This window comes from Carettochelys insculpta, chromosome 12 (assembly GCF_033958435.1).
Source record: "Carettochelys insculpta isolate YL-2023 chromosome 12, ASM3395843v1, whole genome shotgun sequence".
Lineage (NCBI taxonomy): Eukaryota > Metazoa > Chordata > Testudines > Carettochelyidae > Carettochelys > Carettochelys insculpta.
Genome location: NC_134148.1, coordinates 17,757,812 through 17,784,102, shown reverse-complemented (window position 1 = coordinate 17,784,102; position 26,291 = coordinate 17,757,812). Strand labels below are relative to the sequence as shown.

The 26,291-nt window shown below is 39.1% G+C and overlaps 1 protein-coding gene across 1 annotated transcript in view; it reads right to left on the bottom strand.

The window, feature by feature from the left end:
* ADAM10 (ADAM metallopeptidase domain 10) overlaps positions 1-26,291 on the bottom strand; it is a 105,075-nt gene that overhangs the window by 26,118 nt on the left and 52,666 nt on the right. Inside the window, exons 4-8 of the mRNA XM_075006950.1 lie at positions 25,870-26,028; positions 12,963-13,066; positions 9,885-10,034; positions 7,630-7,722; positions 5,311-5,494 (exon numbers count right to left, since the gene is read on the bottom strand). Coding sequence (XP_074863051.1) covers positions 5,311-5,494; positions 7,630-7,722; positions 9,885-10,034; positions 12,963-13,066; positions 25,870-26,028 — 690 coding nt within the window. The remainder of the gene's footprint in view (positions 1-5,310; positions 5,495-7,629; positions 7,723-9,884; positions 10,035-12,962; positions 13,067-25,869; positions 26,029-26,291) is intronic.

Sequence of the window (26,291 nt, the reverse complement as noted above, 5' to 3'; positions counted from 1 at the left end):
GAGCCCCCCTTCAAGACCAATTCATCTGCACAACCTAGTCAGACATCTTACGTGGTAGGGATGACAGACATTGTCATACCTAACAGACCAGGGATCAATCTAGTCCAGTGAGGGGCAACGTAGGCTACAGTGAGTGCGCTTGTATGAGTGGCCCTTTTTCATCTCAACGGGCTGCAAGATTACTGTAACCATGACGTTCTCCTGGATTAGCGTGGTTCTGCTACTGCACTTGTGTACCTATAATTTGCAGGGTACGGCAACTGAACTGGAGAAGCACTTTGATTGCATGCAGTGGGAGCACATGGCTCTCACAACATTGTGAGCATGCACCTCACTTCACTACCAAAACAAAAAGCAGTCAAGTAGCACTTTAAAGACCAGCGAAATAGTTTATTAGGTGAGCTTCCGTGGGACAGACCCACTTCTTCAGACCACATCCAGACCAGAACAGACTCAATATGTAAGACACAGAACCAAAAACAGTAAGCAAGGAGGACAAATCAGAAAAAGATAATCAAGATGAGCAAATCAGAGAGTGGAGGGGTGGGGGGAAGATCAAGAATTAGACTGAGTTAAGTATGCAGACAAGCCCCTGTAGTGACTCAGAAAGTTCACATCCCGATTTAAACCATGCGTTAATGTTCCGAATTTGAATATAAATGTCAATTCGTCCGCTTCCCTTTCTACAAAAGAGCGATAATTTCTTTTCAGTAACACACATACCTTGAGGTCATGGACAGAATGGCCCATTCCATTAAAATGTTGACTAACTGGTTTCTGGATTTGGAGTGTTTTAATGTCTGTTTTGTGCCCGTTGACCCTTTGTCTAAGGGAGTTAGAAGTCTGTCCAATATACAAAGCATCTGGGCATTGACGACACATGATGGCATATATGATGTTAGTAGAGGAGCATGAGAAAGTGCCCGTGATTCTGTGAGTAACCTGGTTAGGTCCAGTGATGGTATTTCCAGAGAAGATATGTGGACAAAGCTGGATTCCTTAAACGAATAACTGCTCCTGACATCAGCTCAAAAACAGCTTTGTAAATTGATGGCGTTAAATCTCCCTCACTTGAATGGCCCAGAGAGCAGACAGCCAAGCTCAATGTCTCCTCTTTTTACATTGGCCACAGAGCCTTTTGCTCAAAGGGCAATGAATCCATCTCAGAAATGAAACTTGTCGGGCTACATCATCAAGTGGCATATGCAGATGAAGCATTTATCTAAATCAAATGTCTCCCTAAAATTATTTGCTAAAGCAATTTTGGGAAAGTGGATTTAAAGTAAATTATGCCAAATCTGAAACAAACAGTAGCTATAAATTTGCCAGACCCTGAAAAGTCACACTTCCAAAAAATGTCTGAGTACAAATGGGTAACAAATTCTCTACGATACACTGGAATTCAAATCTCAAACTGACTAGAAGGGCACTATCACTTAAATGTTAAGCCACTACTTTAGCAAATGAAAAAAGATTTGGAGTGCTGGGGAAAGCATGCAAGTTCTCTATTGGGAGGAACAGACGTAGTCAAAATACATATTCTGCCAAGGATATTTTTCTCATTTCAAAATCTATGATTATCCCTGATGCAAACCTACCAATTTATATGACATAAGAAAAGCCCAAAAGTACAGATACTTTGTACAGATATATTAGACAGGGTAAACTAGCTATTGCAAATCTACAGTGAATGATGCAAAAGATGAAGACCTCACACAATGTGAAGAAGATCTACTGAAATTGAAAGACAACAACTGGGGTATTCCTAGAGTCAGCTTGAAGTTTTGTCCTGAGATAGAGTGAACTGGAGGAGACTTGCAGATGATCTATGCGCCACACGGAGTAGAAGAGCTGAAGTCATTATTAAGCTCCCCAGAGCAGGTGACTTGCAGTAGCACTTGGGAAGTGCATCTATCTCCTACACCCCACCATAAGTGTAACTGCTAAAGCAGGTGCCCCTACATGCTGCCACCTTGCCTCTCAGGGTGGCCTTCCATGCATCTCCCTCCCACCCCAGGCAACAGCTGCCACTGCATTCAGCTCAAAGGAGTAGTGCAATGGGAGCATTCTAACCCTGCCAACCTGGGTCTTACTGAACGGAAAAATTGTGACAGCGTACTCCAGAAGTCACACACATCCTTTAGCAAAAGCTACTCTACACGTTTGGATAGAGTAAAAGATGAATTCATTTCCCCCGCCAACCACATGCATTGCTAATACTCTAGATCTTAACCTAAATTGCAAGCCATAAAGTTTCGAAAATTGGGAAAGCCATGGAATACATATGGCTGGCCAGCTATTCAGCAGAGAAACTTCTCTAACCTCCTGTACTCCAAATCCCTCATCTCCAATCCCACACCAGAGAATGTACTCCCTCCCTCCTGCATCCAACCCCTCTTCCAAGCTCTTAATAAACTGGAATATTTGACTAAATGGCACCACCCATTATACCAAAATGCCAGAAAAGGCTTTTACTGAATACCAAATAGGGTAGAAAAATTGTGCTGAAGGAAACAAGAAGTCTTGTGGCACCTTATAGACTAACAGATATTTTGGAGCATAAACATAAGCATAAATATCTGTTAGTCTATAAAGTGCCAGAGGACTTCTTGTTGTTTTTGAAGATACAGACTAACTCGGCTACTCCTCTGATACCTGTGCTGAAAGAGGAGATTTTATGCATGTAGTTTTCAATCCATTCCATACAGAGTACAGGGATGCAATCCATAATCAAACATCACAAATCACTGAGTACTTATTACCAGTGATCCCTCTGAATCTTCCGAGGGCTTGCTAGTGGAGGTGGTTACACAAGAGAAAAATGAAGAATCTTTCATCTGGTAGTTAACTGCTTGATTGTGGGTAGCCTTTCAATAGAAAAAGAAACATGGCCTAGTCATAGGGGAATGGCTCAAAAACCATGGTTGGCTGTGTTTATGGAAAAATTTACATACCAGTTGTGTACCCAGCAAGAGAAACAGGCGATACGTTACTGTTTTCAATTCAAAACCTATGTATCTCCAAAAAAAAACCTTGGCACACCTTTGCAGTTTTTTTGATAACTTAATGCCTGATATATAAATCCTTACTGAAATTTCGCTCAAAATAAATATCAATAGAAATGGCATATTAGAGGTGATTTAATGTTACTCTCTACTATAACTTTCCATTAAAAAGAAATATCTGGATGACTATACTGCCATACGATATCCCTTTAAACAAAAGTTGTTTAAATAATTATTTTGTTTCTCTTATTTACAGGGCCAGGCCTTGCAGACTTAAAACTTTTTTTAATATTTAAACATAGCAGCTTGGTCAGATGCTTGCAATTTATAATTTTAATGAGAACATTTTTCAGTTGTGGGAATGCAAAAAATACCCCACACCTGTCATAACTACAGTTGACCTTTTTGTTTATTTTAGACATGATGCAATTAAGATTTCATGGATACATGGAAACTAACAAGTCTAGGTTTGCACAGCTGGAATTTTGTAATGAAATATAATATGTAAAAAAAAATTTACATTTATACAAGTCATAGATAGAATACCGGGAAAATGAGGTTACAATCTTATTTCTCAGGCTGGGTGTCTAACATACATCACTGGCAAAACATCCCAGAATAAGAACGAGCTGTACAGACTGATCAGATCCAAAACTATTCATCCTGTAAAATTAACATCCACTGTTTTCCAAACATTGCAAACACTGCATTTCCTAGAGGATCAATTATACAAACAAGCAACATGGAGCAGCCAAAGCAGCAGCTGTTATTTTTTGGCAATGGAAAAACAATGGTTTTAAATCAATATGTTTAATATTTTCCATTTTTAATGCATCAGAAAATGAAGTTGAACCAACCACCCTAGGCCACGTACATCACCAATTAACAAACATCTACTGCTTTACTTGAAAGAAAGGACTCTGTTGCCAAATACTGCAGCTGAGGTGAAAGGTAACATAGCCCAATACTCTGCAAGTCTCATTTGTGATCACTTGTCCGAAGAAAAAGCCTTTGAGTTTATCAGAGGACAAATCAAGCATGATTCATCTGTTGTGATAGAATTAGACTTCCTACTCACAAAATGAATGACAACAGGAAAGTACGGTAGGTAGGTCATCCATTTAGCATTCAGATAGTCTAGAATTAAGTGTGGTAATATCACAGATTGAAACAATGTTACCACAAGTTCTCAATACATTAGACACTTGTTACCTCCAATATTATTCAACTGATGTTTTATATTACCAATACTGACTCTTTCTGCAGAGACATAGCTGTTTAACTGTATGGATGAACAGACTTTCCTTGCCAGGTAGGAGGTGGTATTTCTCCAATGGACAAAGTCATACTCCAGATCAATTTTCTCCTATGTCACACTTGAGCAGGCATAACACACTACTGGAATAGCAGATTTTTGTAGCTCCAATGCAAGCTATCATGAAGACTGTGTCAAATTTCTCCACATGAAATGACATAATGAAGTGCTATCAGGAAATATTTGGAAACTGAAAATTAAGACACATGACTGGAATGAAACTTCCCAGTGTCTCTGTGAAATTCAAAGAAAAATCATCTACAAAGGATAAGGACAGTCATTGTTTTCAGTGTCTCTGCGATGTCACTGCATTGGTCTATATTATATTCAGATTTCCAAGTTCTTTGTATCCATAAAGCTGGAAAGCTAGGGATCCTGGAGCACAAATCTATGAAAATGTGAATTTTTTGGCTGTAGAGTGTTGTTCAATACAAGGGACCATGGTTATAGTTTATCTGAAACACTTTGGAACCAATTTAATTTTACTCGTCACTCATACCTGATCAAGTGTCTGCCCAAAGAAGGAAGGTGCTGTTTTAAAGGAAAGCAATGAATAGGGAAGCACCAATGACTCACATAGCAACGAAGGGTCCTGTGGCACCTTATAGACTAACAGAAAAGTTTTGAGCATGAGCTTTCGTGAGCACAGACTCACTTCATCGGATGCTGCATCTGATGAAGTGAGTCTCTGCTCACGAAAGCTCATGCTCAAAACTTTTCTGTTAGTCCATAAGGTGCCACAGGACCCTTCGTTGCTATTACAGATCCAGACTAACACGGCTACTCCTCCGATAATGACTCACATAGTTAGTGGCACAAGTTAGGTTGATGCTTACATAATTTGAAACCGCACAAAACTGAACTGTGAGGAATCAGACCTAAAATGTTGGAACTATTTCAATAAACTCAACATCTTATACTGTAATTTCTTACTCCTACTTAAAAACACTTGGATACTATAAGAGAATACTTTAGTTATGGATTAATTACCTGAAGGGGCTCCAACCCAAGCCAGTCCAAGGACACCATCATCAAAATCACGGTCCGTAAATACATAGGCCAAGCAGTAATCATCATGATTCTGCTCAGAGTTCAGTTCCAGAAATTTCTCCACACCAATATTAGGAAATCTGAAGGGATTGGAAGCATCTCTCTCATCAACAGTTGTGTTAATCTAAAAGTAAATTCAAGTTTATACTGAATGAGACACTTCATTTTTGTCCAGCTAACACAAGCTTGTTAAGAAAGGTCTTTAAATATCAATGTAATTATTTGATGTAAAGATTTATATAGATACTACATATCAATTCATACTATCTGGAAAATTGAGTTCTAAAGTGAATTTGTTTCATACAACTGTGTAACTGCATTTATATGACAAATTACAGCCTCCATCATCTTTATTCAAATACTTCCTTAAGAGCAGGACTACACTATTCTAGATGATCAACCCGCTCAGGATCGATCTTCCAGAGTTCACTTCTGTGCATCTAGTAGAGACGTTCAAGATCAACCTCTCAGGGGCTGCAGTTGACGCTGTACTCCTCGCAAGACGTGAGGAATACGGGACGTCAACAGGAGACACTCTCCAACTGAGCTTCTCCTGTATAGATGACCAAGTTAGCTGGGTGCAGATATGCAATTTCAACTATGCCAATTGTGTAGCTAAAATAGACATCTCTGCAGTTGACTTTTAGTTTAGTGTAGACATCGCTTAAGACAAATTTCATCCACAAGAATTGAAAAAAATTATATTTATTATATATATCCTTAATATTACACTTCTGAGAATTATTCAGTCGCCTAATCTCTACTTTAAATGTAAGCTCCTGGAGCAAAAAAATCTATTACATCCTATAACATACAATGATGACATGTGACATTATAGCACACAAAGATCATAATGTTCAGATGCAACTCAGAACAAGAAACATTTGTAAAAATGTCTTAATGAATAAAACCACATGAATACATTAAATCTTCAACATAAAGCAAAGAGCAAAGTCTTAGTATAACGTAGTATACATAACTTCCAATCAACTCACCAACAATAGAAGTCTCAGATTTTTTTCTGAGTGCAAACATGCATTAAGGCAGAAGTTGATTAGAGGGTTTTTTTTAAAACTGAACATAGTATGTGCTGCTATGCACAGAGCAATGTCATGTGTAATAATCTAAAAGATGGAGGCTTAAAAACAATGTGCATAAGGAAGTTTTAAAAAACTGTGCTTTGGTCTTGAGCTTTTTAAATAATATTTGAAGGAGGCTTTTTAATAAAAGTTGTTTTCTGCTTTTATCTTTAAAACAAAAAAATGTTAGACACATCAAGTTATCCAGTCTGGTTTTATCTTTCCTCCTTTTTTTCCCGAGGAATTATTCAGGGGTCTGGTGTATTGGGAGATAGCTCACGACTTAAAAGGCTGGAATGCCGACGCTTCAACAAAGATGATTTTTCTTGCAAGTTGTTTATGTGTTATTTACACAGATGTTACAGAAATTACAAAACCCTACATTTTAACACATCTAGACTAAACTCCCTTCCCCTCAACTGGCTCCCTTTTTAGGTGGTCTCTTGTCACACAGCCTTTCAAAGGTAGAATAATATATTTACATGCCCAGAGACACAAACAAGATGACTTGATGTTCTTCATGTACAAGAAAAGTCAGTTTCCCCCTGCACAGGGCAGAATTAATCCTCTCTCTTCCCACCACGTAAACAAATCCTGTTTAGAAGACACATATTTCTATTGTTTTTAAAGCTCACTACTTACAACGCACACTTAATTTCAGTGTTCTTTTTAGGTCAAAGTACCATAAAGGCAACAAGCACAATACTTTTCTGTTTTGCACATCATCTTTAATAAAAACATAATTTTTATAACAATGTACTGACATTTTTCCCATCAGCGACAGGAAATTTAAGGATAAATTGGACTTTAAATTAGGAAACACATTTCTGTATTGACCACTGGTTTAAAGCCTCAAACATAAGCCATTTCAAAAAAATATTCTAAGAGGCCTGCAAGTAAATTCCTGTATTTCTACTCTATTACTTATCTCACTGTTGCTGATAACCTATATGGATAACTCTGTCCCTGAAATGAAACAGGCCATCAGGCTATTAAAACTCCAGTACGTCTGAAGATATTAGGTAACATACTGTTTACAACAGACCAATAGGAACAGTTTTTAACATGAATATAACATAGTCAAGAATGATGGTTAAACAGCAATAATAATACGGTATTAATTCTTTTCAACAAAGACCACCTTGCATTCAACAGGTATCACTGAAACAAAATTACTTACTCTTATTCGTTTTACCATGAAACTGATGTTACGGATTCCTGTGAAATCTGTTGACTGGTAAATTGAGTCAATTGCTTTAACATGACCAGATATCTATTAATCACAAAGAGACAAGCTGAAATGTTTATAGTCAAAAATGGTTTCTACATATTATACTACATAAGGAAATGTCAGTGACACTAACTGCAAGCATCTTTGTGTGCAAATTAATGTGCAGTATTAACTTTCATTAATACTTCACAGGCATTTTTAAAAAATGACTCTTACTGAATCAGTGTACATCTAAAGTAAATGACAGATTAGACCATAAAAAAAGCTTAGATATCCCCTGCTCCTGATTTAACTTTGTTCACCCAATACAAGTAAATGGAAACAATTATGATGTAATTGTTTGAGACAACCATTCAATTCACCCTAACATCAAAATACTGTGAAACAGATACTCAAAGGCTTGCATTATTTTAAAGAATGATATGATAGAAAAGTTAGACAAAATTTGATTGCAATAGTCACTGAACTCATACTATTTTACTAGAAAGCAAATGTAAAAAAATTTCCCTTAAGAATACACATTAAAGTTTTCAAAAGCACCTAAAGACTTGAGCATTAGATTGACAAAAACTTAAAATATTGCAGTGATCTAAATTCCCCATGTAAGTTCCTGCAAAAAAACTTCTCCTGTCTTGATTCTACCAAAGCAGCTTTATGCCTTAGCTTGTGCACAAGCATCTGTGGGATTCTTAAATTAGACATTCCTCCGCCTCTCTCACCTGTAGGGCCTAGGTGTGCTCTGAGCACAATTTATCCATGGAGAATGGGGGGAAGGGAACAGATAGGAGTGATCAGATTAGGAATATGGAGAAAAAGAGAAGGGAAGTGTGTCCAATGGTCAAGGAACTCACTAGGCATGTGAGAGACCTATCTTCAAATCTTTGCTTTGCTGGATTTGAAGCTGCACTTCAATGCAGCTCTCCCATGTTCAAAGTGAGTGCAGGATGTTCACTTGACATAAAGAGCTATTCACTGAACCAAACGCTGACTGTAAAGCCGACTGCACAACTCTACATGAGGGTTCACAGCTATGAATCCTAAACTGAGGAATTACTTAACCCTAGGATGCAGGAAAGTGCCTAACTACCTCTGAAAGGCAGAGCTTAATGCTGCCCCTGTCCTTGGCATTTCACACTGGCTAGCACAAGCAGAACCTCATTCAGCTTGGTGGCTTTTGGTGAATCCCATTTTTAGGTGCTTGTGCATGTAAAGGGAGCCTAGATGCCTAAACTTAGTCAGAGAAGTCCACTGGGCAGCTGGGCACCTAAAACTTTAAAAGTGTTGCAAAGCTTAAGTCCTTTTATGGATATAGTCCTCAGTAGCCCAATTCCCATTTCCAGAGGAGACATGGGCTCTTCAGTCCCATTGACTGTGCTTAAGAAAGTCTATAGATTTGAAGAAGTGAGTCAGTCCCATGAAAGCTCATCACCTAATAAGGCATTTTGTTAGTCTTTAAAGTGCTACATGACTGCTCTTTTGTTTTAACTTGGTCTTGAAAGTGGGACTAGGGCACTTCTGAAAAGTTACCCATAATGAATTGTAACTGGCGAGTAGAATGAACTAATACTGAAGAATGAACTAATAATAACTAATATAAACTAATATTAAATTATGTAACGCTTCCAAAAGTACATGTTCATGTGTTACCTAGCCTTTTCAGCTAACAGAAGAGGAACTAAAAAACTAACTTTCGTGACTAAGAATTCATTGAAATAAGAGGACCATCTTCCATCTTTAGTTTCTTCCTAATTCTCTGACCATCTACTGAACTTGCCCCTACAGGAGTGGGCATTATTCGGTGTTGTTAACTGCCTTATAGCAGAGTCCTCCTAGAGCTGAGCTGGTTCACTGCCTGTGTTGCGCTACTGCAGGGGCTGTTGCCCCAATTCCGTGCTTTGGCTGGGGGACACCAGAGCTTCTGGCCCTGCAGGACAGGGTGGTGGGGCACCCCAGAAGGCAGGTTGGCAGGCTCAGTGACATGACCAGAACACTAGTTGACAGTCTGAAGGGGACCTCCATGATTGAATTTGTCAAAGTGGGTCAATGAAAAAGCTGCCTTGGCACCAGGAAGGAAGCAGCAGATGAAACAGTGTTTGGACCTGTGCATGAGACATACCATGATAAAAATGCATTCATTTAGACTACTCCCCCTTAAACAGAAAAAGAAAAGACTCTTGAAATCATGACTAAAGGCTTATAAATACCTGTGCAATCACAGCTTCCCTTGTTCCATAATGCTTATAGAATAGATGATCAGTCTGAATGTAGAGCTGACAAGTATTTTTTTCAGCTTGAGCTGCACGTTTTTTTCTTAAAAGCTCTGGACCGTTTATGTTATGTTCTTTGTAGGTTTTCTATACATATTAGAAGATAATGAAATATTAATTTTGTATATTTTTAAATTAAAGTTTTATTTAAAACACTAATGTCTTTTACATGGGTGCAGTAGGCTTAAGAGAAAAAACACAAAGAGCTATATATTGTCCTATTTATTACATAAAAGTTTCTTAAATTTTGAATTAGGCTAGTCTTCATGCATATCAACCACTTAATCACCACAGTCATAACTCCTCAGAGTTCATCCCTGTCATTTACAAAATAGCCAATGAGAATGGAAAAGTTTCGGTACCATCATCTTACAGGAATTCTATGCCTCAACCTAGGAAAACATCAGAGAAAACTACACAGAGTTCTTTGCAATAATGGATAAACATATCCAATTTGTAGGTAGAAAAAAAATCAATCCAAGAAGCATTTCCTTGGCATAACCAAAAAGTTCTTACAGTTTCAGATCATAACTACCTTCCAAATGATCAATCTGTACAAGCTGAAACTCCAATAACGTGCTTGAATGTGTCTAAAGCATTGCAGAAATCCAGAAAAATGCATTTTTTTTATTTCTACCATTCAGAGCACCAATAGTTAAATAAATTTGCCTTTGAGCCATTCGTTGCTTTATAGCCTATCATCCCCCTGTAGGTCATGTCCGCACATGGCAATTTTTGGAAAGAAGTCATGCTGCTCTCCACACTAGATACACCCTCAAGGGCTCAATTCTATCAGTATCAATAATTTCTTGAGCCACAATGTACAGAGGGTTTTGGATGCCAGTGTTGTTATTAGTAAAGTGCCATCTAACCTCAAAGAGGAATCTATTTGATAGTTCTGAAAACAGTCATGACAGTCAAACTGTCCACACTGGCATACAGGACATTGCTAACACTGGAAAGCAAGTTTTTAGGTGGAGACAAGGACTTAGAGAAAAATCATAATGTGAGCGATTTGGTATGAAGTACTGCCAGCTTTGGAAGACTCAGTTTAGCAAGTTGACTTATTAACTACGATAATTAAAACAAAAGTTGAAAATATAATAACCTAAGGGACCATGGGGCAATTTTCAACAGCATCTTAGTAAACTCAGCACAATTCTCACTCATTTTTCAACAAGAGTGTCTCCTAAAACAACAAAGCACTTTGCAAATCCATTTGAGCAAGTCTGTTGAAAGTAAAATTAATTTAAGTCATGAGCATCTGACCTAGGCTTTACCCTTCAAGGACAGAAAATTGTTGCAGTTTGCTTTGTGGGCCTTTCCTTTCTAGAATACGTAGGGAAAGAACAAAGAAAAGAACATTTTACGTGTAGTTAACTGTATTTACAAGGTTTCATCACTGAAAGCTCCAAAAACATGTAAACATTAGGAGTAGAATATATAAAAGTAAAATTTTAGTGGTTATTAAAAATTAGATAGGGGGTTGAGTCTCAAACCACAGTCCAATGGAAGAAAGAATGAGATTCCAAAAACATTTTTTTTGCCATCATGTGACCATGTATAGTTTTGTGGAGATGCTGTGTCTCAATGCCAGAAAAAGCTGCATTATCTGGCCCTTTATCAACCGGGAAGCTCTACTAACTGGCATTTCTCACATGTTCTAATTGAAATCTTCAATCTAGCAAATGGGACCACTGTTCAAGAAGTTATGCAATTGCACATTGTGCACTCTACTTTTATGCAAAAGAGGCACAAGACAAGCAAGAAAACTGATCTCAGAGATTTTAAAAAAGCAGCTTGCAGGGCATGTCACAGGGTTATTAGAGACTCAGCCCAATCTTCTACCCCTATCATAATGATAATTGGTGTTGATAAAGAGGACCCTGAGGCTTTTGCAAGACCCTCAAGTGCCTAAATCAGAGAAAAAGATTAAATGATGTTCAGTATAGTTTTCGTGTTAAGTGCAAATTTAGTAGTCATCTGGGTGTACACTGTGCACTGACCATAGTCACCTGTATTGTCATAAGATAATCAACTGCATAAAATACTTTATCTGTACACATCTGAGCTCCTGACAGACTAAGGAAATTACATGGTACCATGCAGAATAGCCATTTTACCTTGGTTCCTGAGGATTTCCCAAGGTCCTCATAAGCAACACCTAAAAACTCTCATGTACCCCAGGAGGACTGAAGAAGTAGGGCTATACACTGAGTGGCAAAGTGCTTAAAATTTGTCCCAAAATGTATGTCACCCACTCAAGCATTCTGAGGCTCACTGAGACCCTTGCACCTATTCCACCCATGTTGCTTTATTTGCCTCTGGAAGGTGCTCAGCTTCTTTAGTGATGGATATATCAAGATGAATCTGTGTGTAACAAAGTGAGCTATTTGTAGATATAAAACTTCTGAGTCCCCTTGCAAGCCTCTTCCTAGAAACCGTACAAACTGAACAGTCTTCCTTATGTTAAATTACTGCATGCAATATGAAAGACTAACTTTTCAGTTCCAAGGCTGACATGACTGTTTGAAGATTTTAGGTGGTATACATGCAAAGTCCGGTTTGTTATAAAAACTCATTTGCAACTTTAATGATTGAGTCACTATAGCCACATTATAACAATGTAAGAACAGTCAAACAACTAAGACCTTGAGCTAACAGCTACCCAGACCACCATTCTGTACTGAAAACATTCTCGTTTTGTTTCATCTGTGAACACACATGCCCCTTCATTTACCTGAACATAAATCAACTGGAGAATACTATACGTATGTTTAGGAATGTAGCCTTTTGTATGTACATTTAAATAACTTTTGAAATATAAACAAATTAAAAACAGGAAAATGATTTTTCAGATACCTTTGTTAGGCTGGAGAAATCCTCTGGAATTTATGGACAACTCAGTGGCAGGCTGGGGAAAAGGGCCAGGAAAAGAGTGAAGGGATAGTGGCCACATGTAGAGGAGTGATATCAGTACCTTATTTTCTCAATACATTATAGTATATGCTGTACCTGTGTTGTTGATTCCTCTACACCAGTCATTTGGTATTTCTGCATTCTTTCAAACACAGAATGATCTGCACAGCCTCCTTGTGGCCCATATTTGTGAGGATATTCTAAAATATGGGGGAGAACAGATGATTTTGATTTTTCAAATTCTGAATGTTTACATTTTACTTTCATATATAAATGTGAAAGGCTCAGATTAATGTTCATTTAGTGTCCAAAATTGCTCACTTAATACTCCAAAAGGAAAAAAAAAATTTAAGACTGAGACAATGTGAGAATGCAAAACATCTGAATTTTTTTCCCCCAAGAAGCATTCCCAACACACCACCAACTTCAATTAATTTTTCTTACTTTCTTTCACACAAAAATGAATTGTATGACACTTAATACTACAAGTACTTTTATTTTTCACATACGCTTACAAACATGAACTGAAGCATTTACCTGATAAGACAGTTTAGGATTTTGATTCTACTGCAACAATTGATGACATCATTGGCCATTAAAGCAGTATTTTATTTTGGTTCTAATGATGTCATCAATTCTTGCTGAAGAAAGGAAGACAGCGAAATCAGATCCTGGTATGTAAGAGGAAATTATCTTACTTGTTTTCAATACTGGTCATTTTTAATTCTGCTTGAGGTCTTCTGTTCATGCAAAGTAACAAGTGTTGGATTTAAAAATCTTTCAGTTCACTTCTGAACTCTCACTATATTGGACCAACTTTATTCTCTCAACCCAAAATGTTAAGTCTCCCTAATACGAAAATGACAACAAAATACTGACTGCTCAACATAAGTCAACAAAAACACTCAAATACGTATATTTGCTCTTGTGGGAAATGTGTATTTTATGTTTTCTAGGTCATACGTAAAATCATTTTCTTATGAAATTATCTGACTTTTACACTTGACTATTATCTCTTTTTACAAATGAAAAACTATGGCACAGAAATTTAGTGAGTTGCTCACAGTTGCACAGTAAGTCAGTGGCAGCGATGGGAAAACAATTCGTGTCTTAATTCCCTGTCCCATTTTCCAGCAACTGGACCATGTTGCCTGAAGATTGTGCTATCGTGTCCCAAGCTGAACAGTCTGTAGACATTTACAGGTTGATTGATTTTATAACCTCTCCTGCCATCTACAAACAAAATTAAAACAACCTTACAAGTTATACGGTACTCGAATATTTCAAAGAGACTTTTACAGATGTTGGGGAACTATTCAACATCTTGACTCCAGATGGTAGGATAATCAATTGATTATCATTTATAAGTATCAATGCTAAATGGAGCAAAAATCTGCAAAAACCCAGGTCTGGAAAATAAAAGAATACGCTGACACTGGGGCATGTTCTTTCCTATAACTTTCCAACTCAAGTAAGAAAAACGTTAACATAGAACTTAGGGTGCTTCTTACGATACTAAAAAGATAGAAAACTGCTTAACTGTGTAAGGATGCGTGAGTTGTGCTGATGTAATGTTAATCATTTACGGCAGAACTAAGAATTAAAAACCACCTATGAAAGTTTGGGTAAACAAATAAACTAAATATGTAAAATGTAGAACAACAAAATGTATGAAAATCCAAATGAGCAAAAGCCCTTTGGGGAACATCAGTTCAGATGACCGTCATGAAATGGAGAGCATCTTGGTACAACAGAACTCAGTAACTTAAACCTCTATCTGTTCTATCTTGTGTGTGACGTGATAAAAATTGCAATAGTGATTCTGCCTGAAATTCAGCGACAAAAAATGACCAAGCTTCTACTGCATGGACTCATGCCTCAGTTTCTCACCTTAGAGAGCTGTACGGATTTCATGGATGTATTGCTCAATACAGATTTGGCAGAGTGGAACCACAGATTATGTCTGCAGTAGGAGTGCTTTACCGGTTTGTGTATATATACTGATATACTATACCCGCAAAGTGCTCCTGTCATGGAGGCAGTTGATACCAGCAAAGTTATGTTTTTATGGGACAACTTATTTTACACCTCACCCTGAGAAAATATTACAGTATTGATATGAGTAAAACTGTGCTATTACAGCTGCCTCTATACTTGGAGTTTTGCCAAAAAAAGCTCTATCAGTCACATATTACACATTACCCCTCCCTTCTGCAACAAAGCTAAGCCACTGAAAGTCTCACGTAGACAAGGTCAGGCTGTGCTTTAAAAAATGAAAATAATATTATGTGAAAGCTAAAAGGTAAGAGCAAGATTCAGAATTAGTGTAAATTGATCACTTACTGGAAACTAAACTGCAACTGTTATAAACTTCAAAGTCTATTTCTAACTGTGTCATACCCTTACATAAATCACTGATACTACAAAACAAAGGACAAAGCATTTACCCAGACCCAACACTGAGCAAACAAAAGTAGTTTCAACAGTTTGTAATACAAGATGGGTACATGTGCTCCTTTTCTAAGAAAAATGTGCTTTCTGAGATGAGAATAAGGACATGGTGCAGTACAGGTGGCACCATTACAAGTGCAGCAGCCATTTCATAGCTACAAACAGCGGTATTTACTATATAGGGAAAAAGTTTGCTTTTAAAATAGGAAGAGAGATATGGGGATTTCCTTATGGGGAAAACAAGGCAAGAATGGGAATAACCTCTGCACAGAAAAGCAGTAAGCAGTGATCAACATGCCTCTAGAAGTGTTTCCTAAACTTAAAACATTCACACCCCCTTTTTGGAACTTCGGTCTTACCGGCATGGTCCCTCTCCCAGTGTCGGCCCAGTGCTTACCTCTTCATTTTTAGTCATTTATTTTCTCCTGTGTACCTCTAGAAATCCTTTTGTGTACCACCAGTGGTATGCATCCTCACTTTAGGAAACACTACTCTAGAGCAAAGAGTGCTAGTATCTAAACATTGTAGATGAACGTGAACCAATTACATGTTCTTTAAATATCATCTAACTCCACAGAAGAGAAGAATGCCATCTCTAGGCCAGGGTCCAGCAACCCCTGGCATGGGTGCCAAGAATGGAATGTGACCAAATTTTCATTGGCAAGTGAAGTGGGAGCTCGGCCCCGCCCTTTCTTCCACAGGCAGCTGGGAGCTTGCTCAAAGCCATGCCACTTGTGGATTAACAAAACACCAGCTAATGCTACCAATCTTCATCATCTAAATAGTAAAGCTCTGCATCTTTATTTATTAAAGAAGCTGTTACAAGTAGGACTATTAATGACCATTAAAAGTGTCACCAGCACTCAAACTGTACATAGAGGTCAAAAGGTCAAGTTTCAGAACTCTGCCTCAAAAGATTGCTAACTCCTGGTCTACCCTTAGAGTTCCTTTTAAAAAAGACAAGCCACTGCTATTACACATTAAACTTTTATTCCTGAAGTGAAAAATTTACTAAAATTGAAATAATGGTATTCCACGCTGATTTCCCCCAAGTTCCATTTCAAATTTGCTCAGTTGACAAGACAAAGGGATCTTCTACATACCAAGGCTACAGAAAACATGAGGACTGCATTAATATTGTGATCTTTTTGTCCCGCAAACGCTAGATTTTTAAATGAAAAAGCTTGCTAACAATTTAGTGAAGAATTAGAGATGATTAAAAAGGGGCATGCATGTCTGTTGAGCAAGGGGCATTTTTACATAATCACTTTTGCCAAAACAGCTTCATTTTAACCATTTTGAAATGTGTAATAGTTTTAAAAACTGCAGAATAAATGTTGATCCACATGCACTAAATTATATTCCAATGTCTTAAATGAACTGAATAATTCATTTCAGGGAAATGGACAATTTACTATTCCCGGGAATAGAATCTAACATGGGAGTCTTCTCTTTGAAATCCCAGTTACTGCTGTCACATGATCAAGTTGGAATGAACATTAGAATCAAATAAAAATACATCAGTGAACTCTATCTAGCATTTAGCACACGTGGTGGTTTTAAATTAAATCTCAAATACATATATGTCAAAAATAAGCTTTTGATTATATTTAAAAATTAGCTTACATCTTCTTACAGCTAACATGCTCCTGAATTAGGTATTTGCAGTAAGATCCCTGAATTACTAAGCAGCAGAGTGAGCACTATTTTGTACAGCCAACACATTTAAAGAGATGCTGCTATTTAAAATTAGGTTAAGAAATAGCACTTGCTTGTTGATAAACAAGTGTTCATTAGTTTAACTCAGTACTGTAGGATCATTATCTGTAAGGCTTTGGAAGATACAGCTGCATTGCAAGAAATGTTTGAAAACTCTGGATCTGCTTTTCAATACAATCTCACAACTCAAAACAGTAATAGCCAATTTTACGGAGAAACCCTTTAACTAGACAAGTACATGATATTTACACTTCAGCCCAGTCCCGGAAACAGTCTGACTCAAGTTTTATTGTTATTACTACTAGTTGCATAGTTGTTGAGAGGAGAATTTCATTTACAAAGAAACTTTAAATAGTCTGTGCCGTAAATCCAATTACGTTCATAATCAGCTTTAGTTAGTCACATGATGTAATGAAGGTCAGAAGTTAATTTCTGTTGCAAGTCTGATATTGGCAAAGGTTATGGTAGGGTATGCTTCTTTTAAAGGTCCTTAAATACAAAAAAAAAAAAACAAAACCTGTTAGCGGCTTTCAATTTTTTGATGGTGGGACAGTGAAGAAATAAGGTGTGGGAAAGGCAATAAAGCAAGCAGTCCTGGCCGTTGGATCATTCCTCATACACTGCATTAAACAAATAAGACAAGACCAATCATTCAAGTTACAATGCACCACAGAGTGCTCACCATACCCTTTTCTACCTTGAAACAATGTTACAGACTTCCACAAAGATGGGCGGAAAAGTTAGCAGGCAGGCAAAGAAAAGTCTGAACAAGAAAAAATCCTACTATTTAATTTTCTATCACAGGATTTGATGTGAGTGCTTAACTTTCCTTCCAGGGTTTAACACTAGAATATGCTTAAACTGACAAAGCCACATAATATTACTTTTGCTGTAGATGAATACTGCTTAAGAACATTTCACAATACAGCAGACCCTTGAGTTATGCGAGGGCTCCGTTCCACACACCCTCATGCAACCTGGATTTCATGTAAGGGCGGGGGGTCTGGCTTTTTCCCCAGCCGAACACACATTCTACAGCCCAGGAAGCAGCAGAAAGGTAAGTCCTAGGGCGGCGGGGGCAGTTGGGGAGGGTTAAGCCTGGCAGTGGGTTGAGGCTGTAGGAAGCAGGGCTAAGGCTGGGGTGGGTTAGGACTGCATTGGGTTGGGGATGAGGGGTGGAGTTGAGTAGGAGCTGCGTGCAGGGGTGATGAGCTGGACCGTGGGGGCGGGGAGGGTGTCTGAACTGGAGCTGCACGTGGGGAGAGGGGAATTTGAACTGGAGCAGGGCAGGGGGATATGAATCGGGGGGGGGGGGAGGGGAATGGAACCAGAGCCACTCACACAGGGGGCTTAAATGAGAGCTGTGTGCAGGGGGATTGAACTGAAGCCATGAACAAGGGGTTGAACTGGGGCGGTGAGGGGTTGAGCTGGAGCTGCACGTGAGCCAGAGCCACGCATGAGGGGGATGAGTGTGAGGCACATGCAGGTGGTGAGACCGCAGCGTGGTTGAACCAGGGCTGGGGAGGCTGAACTGGCATCATGTCTGAAGGGTGGTGAGCTAGAGCCAGAGGCATGGGTGGGAGGTGAGCAGGAGCTATGGGTAGGTGGTGTGCGGAACTGGGGTGGAGGGTGTTAACTGGGGCTGTGTGGAGCCCAGGGGGCTGAGCCAGAGCCGGAGGGAGGTTAGGGAGGAGCAAGTTAAGTGCAACTGGAAAATGCACATTTCCAGGGTTTACTGTAGGAATAGGGGGTCAGCCGTGTACGAGCGGGGTCACGTACTCTGGGTTTGCGTACTCTGAGACCTTACTGTGCATATTTTTCTGTTAATCCATTGCCTATGGCTTCAAAAACCATGGCAGCCTTCCTTAACTGAGAGAAACAATATTTATAGGACACAGACCAAATATAAATTTTTAAAAAACTTTAGTGTGTTTCATATGGAGAGATTTTAGAACAAATTTTCTCTATCAAAATGAAAAATATAAGATGATCTATTCAATTTATGGATGAATTCCTAAATAAAAAGATCATTGTAAACTGTCTTGTTTGCGAAAAGCATAACAATGCTAGTTAACAAGTCCTTCAAATTATTGTTTCAGTTTTCAACTGATAAGTGCTTGGCTGTTGCCAAGGTATTTTAGCTATTTACTGGACTTGGACAACTTCCTATAACTAGTAAGAATATCAAAAGAACTTTAACCACATATTTTAAAGTTGTTGATATACGCAGGATTTTTTTTTTCAAAATTAATGCCAGTTTAAGATGATTTTATTGGATCAAGTTGCCTGATTTTCTGGTGAGCTGAAGAGTGATGACTAATAGAAAGGATATGTGAATCAGCAGATTTCTCATACATAAATCACAATGCAGTCTTGACTCTCCCTCTGCCGGGGTAGCAATAGGAACTTCAGTGTTTCATTCTACCTTAAAGAAACCACTCTTGAGCCACCAGAAACCCAAATTTTGTTCATACATTCTAAGGCTACCTTTAATGTGGCCTAATCAGACATCCTTTCCCCACCACAACTTTCCACTAACCTTGCATAGCATGATCTTCTGGCAAGTGAGTAGCTGAGTAACAAACTGAATTATCATAACATTTTCCCTATTCTCCTACAATTATTAGGAATTTGAAACAGAAGTCACACTGCAGAACCTTCCACACATCCTTATCTATGATGCTTTAAAATACCTACTTACCTCACTTAATATTTAGTGACAGCCATAACACTGTACATGGAAGGAGGAGGCTGAATAACTATGAAGTGTTCATGATAGTCAGTAACCACGGATGTTTTAAAGGAGAAATCAATTTTTACTCTGTGAAAATACCAAGTCTGGACAGCAAGAAACCAGGTCATTCCAATTGCTTACCCTATTTGTTAGTAAACAACCCTATCCGCTAAGTAATGCAGGGTTAAATAATTAGAGATACACTGGATTTAGACATATGGTACCTCATGAGAAGTGACTTAAAAAAAAGGTTAACTTATAAAAAAGTTTTTAAACAATTGAGTAGCTTTTTCAAAATATCAACCACTCACATTGGGTTTGCATAACAACTTCAAAAGTATCTCTATTTACATGTAGAGGGAACACAAATTCAAGCTGTAATTAAAAACAATTTTTATAGTTTATCCATGGCAAATAATGCTTTCTTTCCAAAATATGGACTCACCAAAACAGGTACAGGATTCTTCTTAATGATTAAAAGTTCGTACAAAACTTGAGACCACCAACATTTCTACTTCCTTACTGTAAAAAGATCTATCACCAGCCCTTCCCTTCCACACCTGAGTAAACATGCAAATCATTTGGTATTTAATAATGTGACTCAAATGTATTATATTGTTCACATATTTAAATAAAGAGTTCCTTTGAGCACCTTACAGTGTGGAAGAAACTGGTTTCTAAAACTAATCCACCAGTGAATGTAACTGATTTGCATCATATTGGCACTGAGTTATAAAACAGCTTGATTGGGAGTTGTTCAGGAATCTAAAATCTTTCATTTTGTGTTTCCAAGTCATGAATAGAAGGCTGCCTTCCCCTGGTCACCACATCCACTGTAACAGACAAAAAAAGCCTTCTTATAGAGATGACAATATAATCCCCATTTACAAAAAAACCCTTTGTCTGACTGCTGAATAAAACTTCATTGAGATGCTAATCATATGCTGCATTATGGCTCCTGAAAAGGCTCTTAAAGTATATTGTTTCAAAAGGCACAAACATGGCTGACCAAAAATATTTCATCTTAAAGCAAAAAGATTCTGCCCCCAACAGAACCTGCTGAATTAGCACTGAATTTGGTTGTCTCACCAGTGTTCATTGCTGTCCATGTCAAGCTGCATCTATCTCATCAGTTAGCAGCAGTTATAGATTATACAGCAAGGTGTGTGTACGCGCTCCGTTATCATTTTAGAAAGTTCTACAGAGCTTCTGTCATTAAACTACAGCCACAAGCCAAATTACATATCTAAGGTAGTATGCTCTGAAACGCAAAGAAAGTTCAGCGTCTCAAAATCCTTTTCAGGTATCTTAGTAAACATTAGATATTAATTTTCAGAAGCCTCAAAGTTACCCTAAGCTAATATGAACAGAAAATTGAAGCAAAATTAAATAGATCATAATGAAGAAGAAACATTTTCCTTAATAGAAAGACAGGAGGCCATTAAAACAGCAGCCTCTGAAGTCAGACACTAAGATCAACAGGTCAGGACAACTTAAAAACAAGGTTTTACAGAGCCACGTGAGGAGGTATTTTCACTCTTTGTTTTAACTCTTAGAACAAAGGGAAGTTCCAGAAGACTGCAAGAAACCTAATGTGCCAATATTTAAAGAAAGATCAATAATGTGACCCGGGTAATTGTAGGTGCATCAGCCTGACATTGATCCTGACAAAATAAGGAAGCCCCAATAGAAGACTAAAGAAAATACATCTTGTAAATACATCTTCATATATTTTGGTAAGATTTTAAGTTTGGTCAATTAAGCAAATAGTTATAATCTGACACACTGACCACATAAGCTTGAGAAACCCTGCTACAACCCCCAGGCTGCTATTTTTCAGTGCGGGAGATTGAACTCCAGCTGGAGTTTCGACTATTCAAAATTTAACTGTGAACAGGATGCATTTATCAAGTGGGGACATTTCTATTTGGATCACAGCAAGCAACTCCTGGCCTATTCTAAATATTGGTCACTGATACAAAGCAATATGGATGGCTTCATAAGGCTGAATGTATTGTATATGACCAAATGAAAAAGTTATGCAGTTAGATCAACAAATAAAGTCTATACTTGCAGAATGGAAGACACTATCCCTGAAAGCTGCGATTCAGAAAAAGATATGGGCATCACAGTGAATAATCAGCTGAACAGCAGTTCCCAGTGCGGCAGTACATCCAAAAGGGCTGTGCTAACACATGAGCTTTGGATGTATGAACAGAGCAATCACAAGTAGGAATGGGGAGCTTATACAGTAGACCCCCAACTTATGCAGAGGTTGCATTCTTGCAACCCCTGTTAGTTAGGTCCACCTGTGCATCTGGGCACATTGGGCAACAAGTGCTCGCCAGTGATTTCGGTCAGCTGCAAATAATTCTGCCTCCTCCCATGATATACCAATGTTTAATAAGTCTTCCTTAAATGTGGTGCGCCAGGTCTTGAGTGGCCTGCCTCTCTTCCTTCTTCCCTTTGCCAGTTTTCATCTCATTGCTGTCTTTGGGTGCAGTTGATCTGGCGGACGCAGAATGTGTCCAACAAACCGCACTCCGCGCTCTGTCACGATATCCTGCAGTGCCCGTGACCCACATCTTTGTAGTATCTCATTGGTAACGTGATCACGGTAGGTGACACCCAGGATCTTTTGTAAGCAACGCTGGTGGAATACATTGAGCTTGCGTGCTACTCTTGACTTTATTTTCCACGTTTCGCTGGCGTAAATGGTGACTGGCATGATGATGGTGTTACACAGTTGAACTTTTGCTGCAGTGTTGATTGTTGGTACAGACCAAATTGGGCGCAGTCTTTGGAACACTGCTGATGCCTTACTGATTCTGCAGGTAACATCTGCCTCGACACCTCCGTCGTTAGAGTGCTGCCAAGATAGGTCAACTGCTGTACTTCTTCTATGCGTTGGCGTCTGACCACTAGTGGTGTGTTTGTCTGAGTGTTCGCAATCCACATCAACTTTTTTTCGTCACTATTTATCCTCAGCCCAATTTTGCCAGCTTTTGCTTCCAAATCTGTCATGCCTTGCAAGCGTTCGCTCGTTTCCGCTAGCAGTGCAATATCGTCTGCAAAGTCCAGATCCGTGAGTAGACGCTGATCTTTCCATGACATACCTAGATGTGCGTCACTCATCGCCTCTCTCATGATGAAGTCCACTGCCAGAAGGAACAAGAATGGAGACAGGATGCACCCTTGACGCACTCCGGAGTCGATGCTGAAAAAAATCTGTCATCCCATTATCGGTCCTCACACAGCAACTAGAATTTAGATAAAGATTTCGGAAGATGTTGATGTAGTGTTGGGGGATGCCATATGTTCACACTATGTTCCATAATGATTCTCTATGAACGCTGTCAAATGCCTTTTTAAAGTCGATGTAGTTAATTAACAGCGGCCATTGGAACTCGATACTCTGTTTGATGATGTTGCACAATGTGAAGATCTGTTCACTACACGATCATCCGCAGCGAAGTCCAGCTTGCTCTTCACACAGTGTTTTATCCACCATGCTCTGCAACCTCCTGAGTAGGACGATGCAGAAGACCTTACCTGGGACCGAAAGGAGCGTGATACCTCTCCAATTGTTACAATCAGTGACATTCCCCTTCTTTGGTAACTTGACTATCATTCCCCTCCTTCACTTGCCTGGGATGCATTCTGTTCTCCAACATTCATTCAACAGCCCTGTCAGTTCCTACACCACGTAGTTTCCACCATACTTCAATAGTTCAGCTGCAATTTGGTCTAGGCCAGCAGCCTTGTTCTTTAGCGCCTTTATCGCTCTATGTGTTTCCTCAATCGTGATCATGTTTAGGTCTACTTCCAGCTCGTCAGGGAGACTGAAGTTGTAGGTTGCGGTTGGATTTGGTTGACTCAGTGTTTCTTTGAAGTGTTCTACCCAGCGCGCATCTTGCTCTTCTTTACTGAGTAAGATCTTCCCATTCTTGTCTTTGATGGGAGCATTGCTGTTGCTTCTTGCTCCTGTTAACTTCCGGACAATATGATATATTGCCTTGGCGTCGCATTTCTTTGCTGCCTCTTGTGCTTCAGCACCTTTACGTTCTAACCATTCTTTCTTGTCAGCGCGACAGCTTTTCTTGACTCTATGATCCAGCAACTGGTACTTCGCCACAGCTTCCGCTTTCTCACCTGGCAACTTTGCATGATCTCTTTGCCTCTTCGCAACTTTACGTTCGTCAATCAACCGCCAGGTCCTGTCCTGTATCCAGCGTTCTGTGCGCCTCTCCTTCAACCAATCACCTCTTCTGTGATCTCAGTCACTGCTCTTTTGAACTGCATCCACTGGTCTTTGAGTGAAGTTTCACGTTGCATTTGTTGAAATCGGATTCTAAGTTTAAGTTTGTGCTGTTCAGCTATGGCTTGGTCTCTTAACTTTTCAACTGCATAGGGTCAAGCTGTTTGCCGTTCTTGTTTTCTTTTAAGGTGAAGACGGAGCAATGCCATCAAAAGATGGTGGTCTGACCCATCATCAGCTCCATGGTATACTGTCACATCTAGTGAAGGCGGTCGCCATCGTTTGCTGATGCTGAAACAGTCTATTTCATTGTTAGTGATACCATCAGGTGACCGCCATGTTTTCTTGTGGATATTCTTGTGTGCAAAATAGGTGTTTCCAATGCACAAGTTGTTCATGCTACAGAATAGTAGTAAGCGCTCTCCATTGTCGCTCGTTTGCATTGACGATCCGTATGGGCCAATCCCATGTTCCCATCCCTGTCTTATGCAACCCCTGCATAAGTCAAATTTTGGGCAACTCAGGGAAGCCAGGGAACTGACCAGGGCAGCAGCCCTGGTTACTTTCCTGGCCCCAGTGAGCCGAGGGGAGTCAGAAACCAGGTGACAGCTGGTTTCTGGCTCCCCTCCACTCACATGAGCCAGGAAAGCTACCATGGCTGCTATGCAGGTCAGCTTCGCAGCTCCTGTCAGGGGCAGCAGCCGAGATGCCACCAGTGACGGGAGCAGCTGCCGCCCCTTACAGGAGCCGGGAAAGTCAGGCTGCCACTCCTGGCAAAAGTGGTTTCTCTGCTCCTGCAGTGACGGCATCTTGGTTGCCGCCCTGACAGGAGCTGAGAAAAAAAAAAACTCACTAGCGCAGCAGTACTGGTCAATGTCTGCGCCACTCATTCACCTTAACCCGAGATGCAGATGAAAGGATCTCAGTCTGTTTAGTTTAACAAGAAATGGGGAAGGGATAACTTGATCAGCATATGAGTACCCATGTGGGAAATGAAACTTTGATAAGAGGCTCCTCAAAGCAACAGATAAGAGTGTAGCAAAACACCACGGCTGGAAGACGAAGCTGGACAAACTCAGACTGGAAATTTTTAAATCAAGATTGGATGGTTTTCTAGAAGATATGTTCCAGTTCAAACAAGATTCAACCAAGTCTTATGGCCTGTATTAGGAGGAGTATCGTTGACATGACGACACTGGTCTCTTTCAATCTACGACTTATGTAGGTGGCATTTTCTGCACTTTCCCATCACCTGAAAATATCCATCTAACTGTGCCCAAGAAGGACAGAGGCTGGCTGTTATTGCACCTGTTAAGCACCAGGCTGAAGGGGTCTAGGACCTATATTTGAAAGGAAAGTTACTGTTTTCCAAACAGCGAAAATGGATTTACATAATTATATGAAGAACAGAAGACTAATATGAATTAGTCTTTTTCATCTCTCCTTTTAGATACCACAGAACTTCACAAGAAAGCCTCATGGCTAGCATGCGACATTTTAACAAACTAAACAGAAGGATTTGTATTAACTTTTCAGTAAAGAACTCCACTAGTACACAAGACTGGCAGTTAGAGGGCTAGCCCAAGATGCCATGTATCAAATAAAAAAAAACAAGAGAGTTCGAAGTGGGGATAAGATTTGTACCTCCTACAGACCCCTTTCATACCATGACTGCATATGGATCACTTCACGATATCATGACTCATACTGCTCTATTACGAGAATCTTACAATATTTGTCTCCATGAACCCCTCAGTTTGAAACCTACCCATGGCCTGCACAGTTTAGCATTTAATGAAAACTTCTTCTCTTTGTATACAGCACAAAATGGGAGTACTTACTGATATCATCTTCATGATAAATGACAGAGTGAAAAGGTAGAGTTCTGTCCTTGATATATCTTTCCGCTGGTTCAACATAAAACATGCCACTGTGAGTCTGGATGAATCCTTCAAATCTTCCATCAACAACAGATCCATGGCTAAAGCTTCCCTGCTCACCTGACAAAAAAAAAATCAAATACATTTTGGAAAAAAAATTACATCAACTTTAAAACATTTGTACAGTTTATATATACAAATATTTCTAGAGGATACCCTCTGAAACCAATGCTGCAAAAGTGTGTGAATTAAGCTTATTTATAAACGTATAGCTGAAGAACTGAGCTGTAATACTAAAATTTTCATGACAACCTCGAATACATGTTTTTTCATATGAATAAACATGTAACAGGCAGAAGAATTAATAGGTACTAATGAACTTC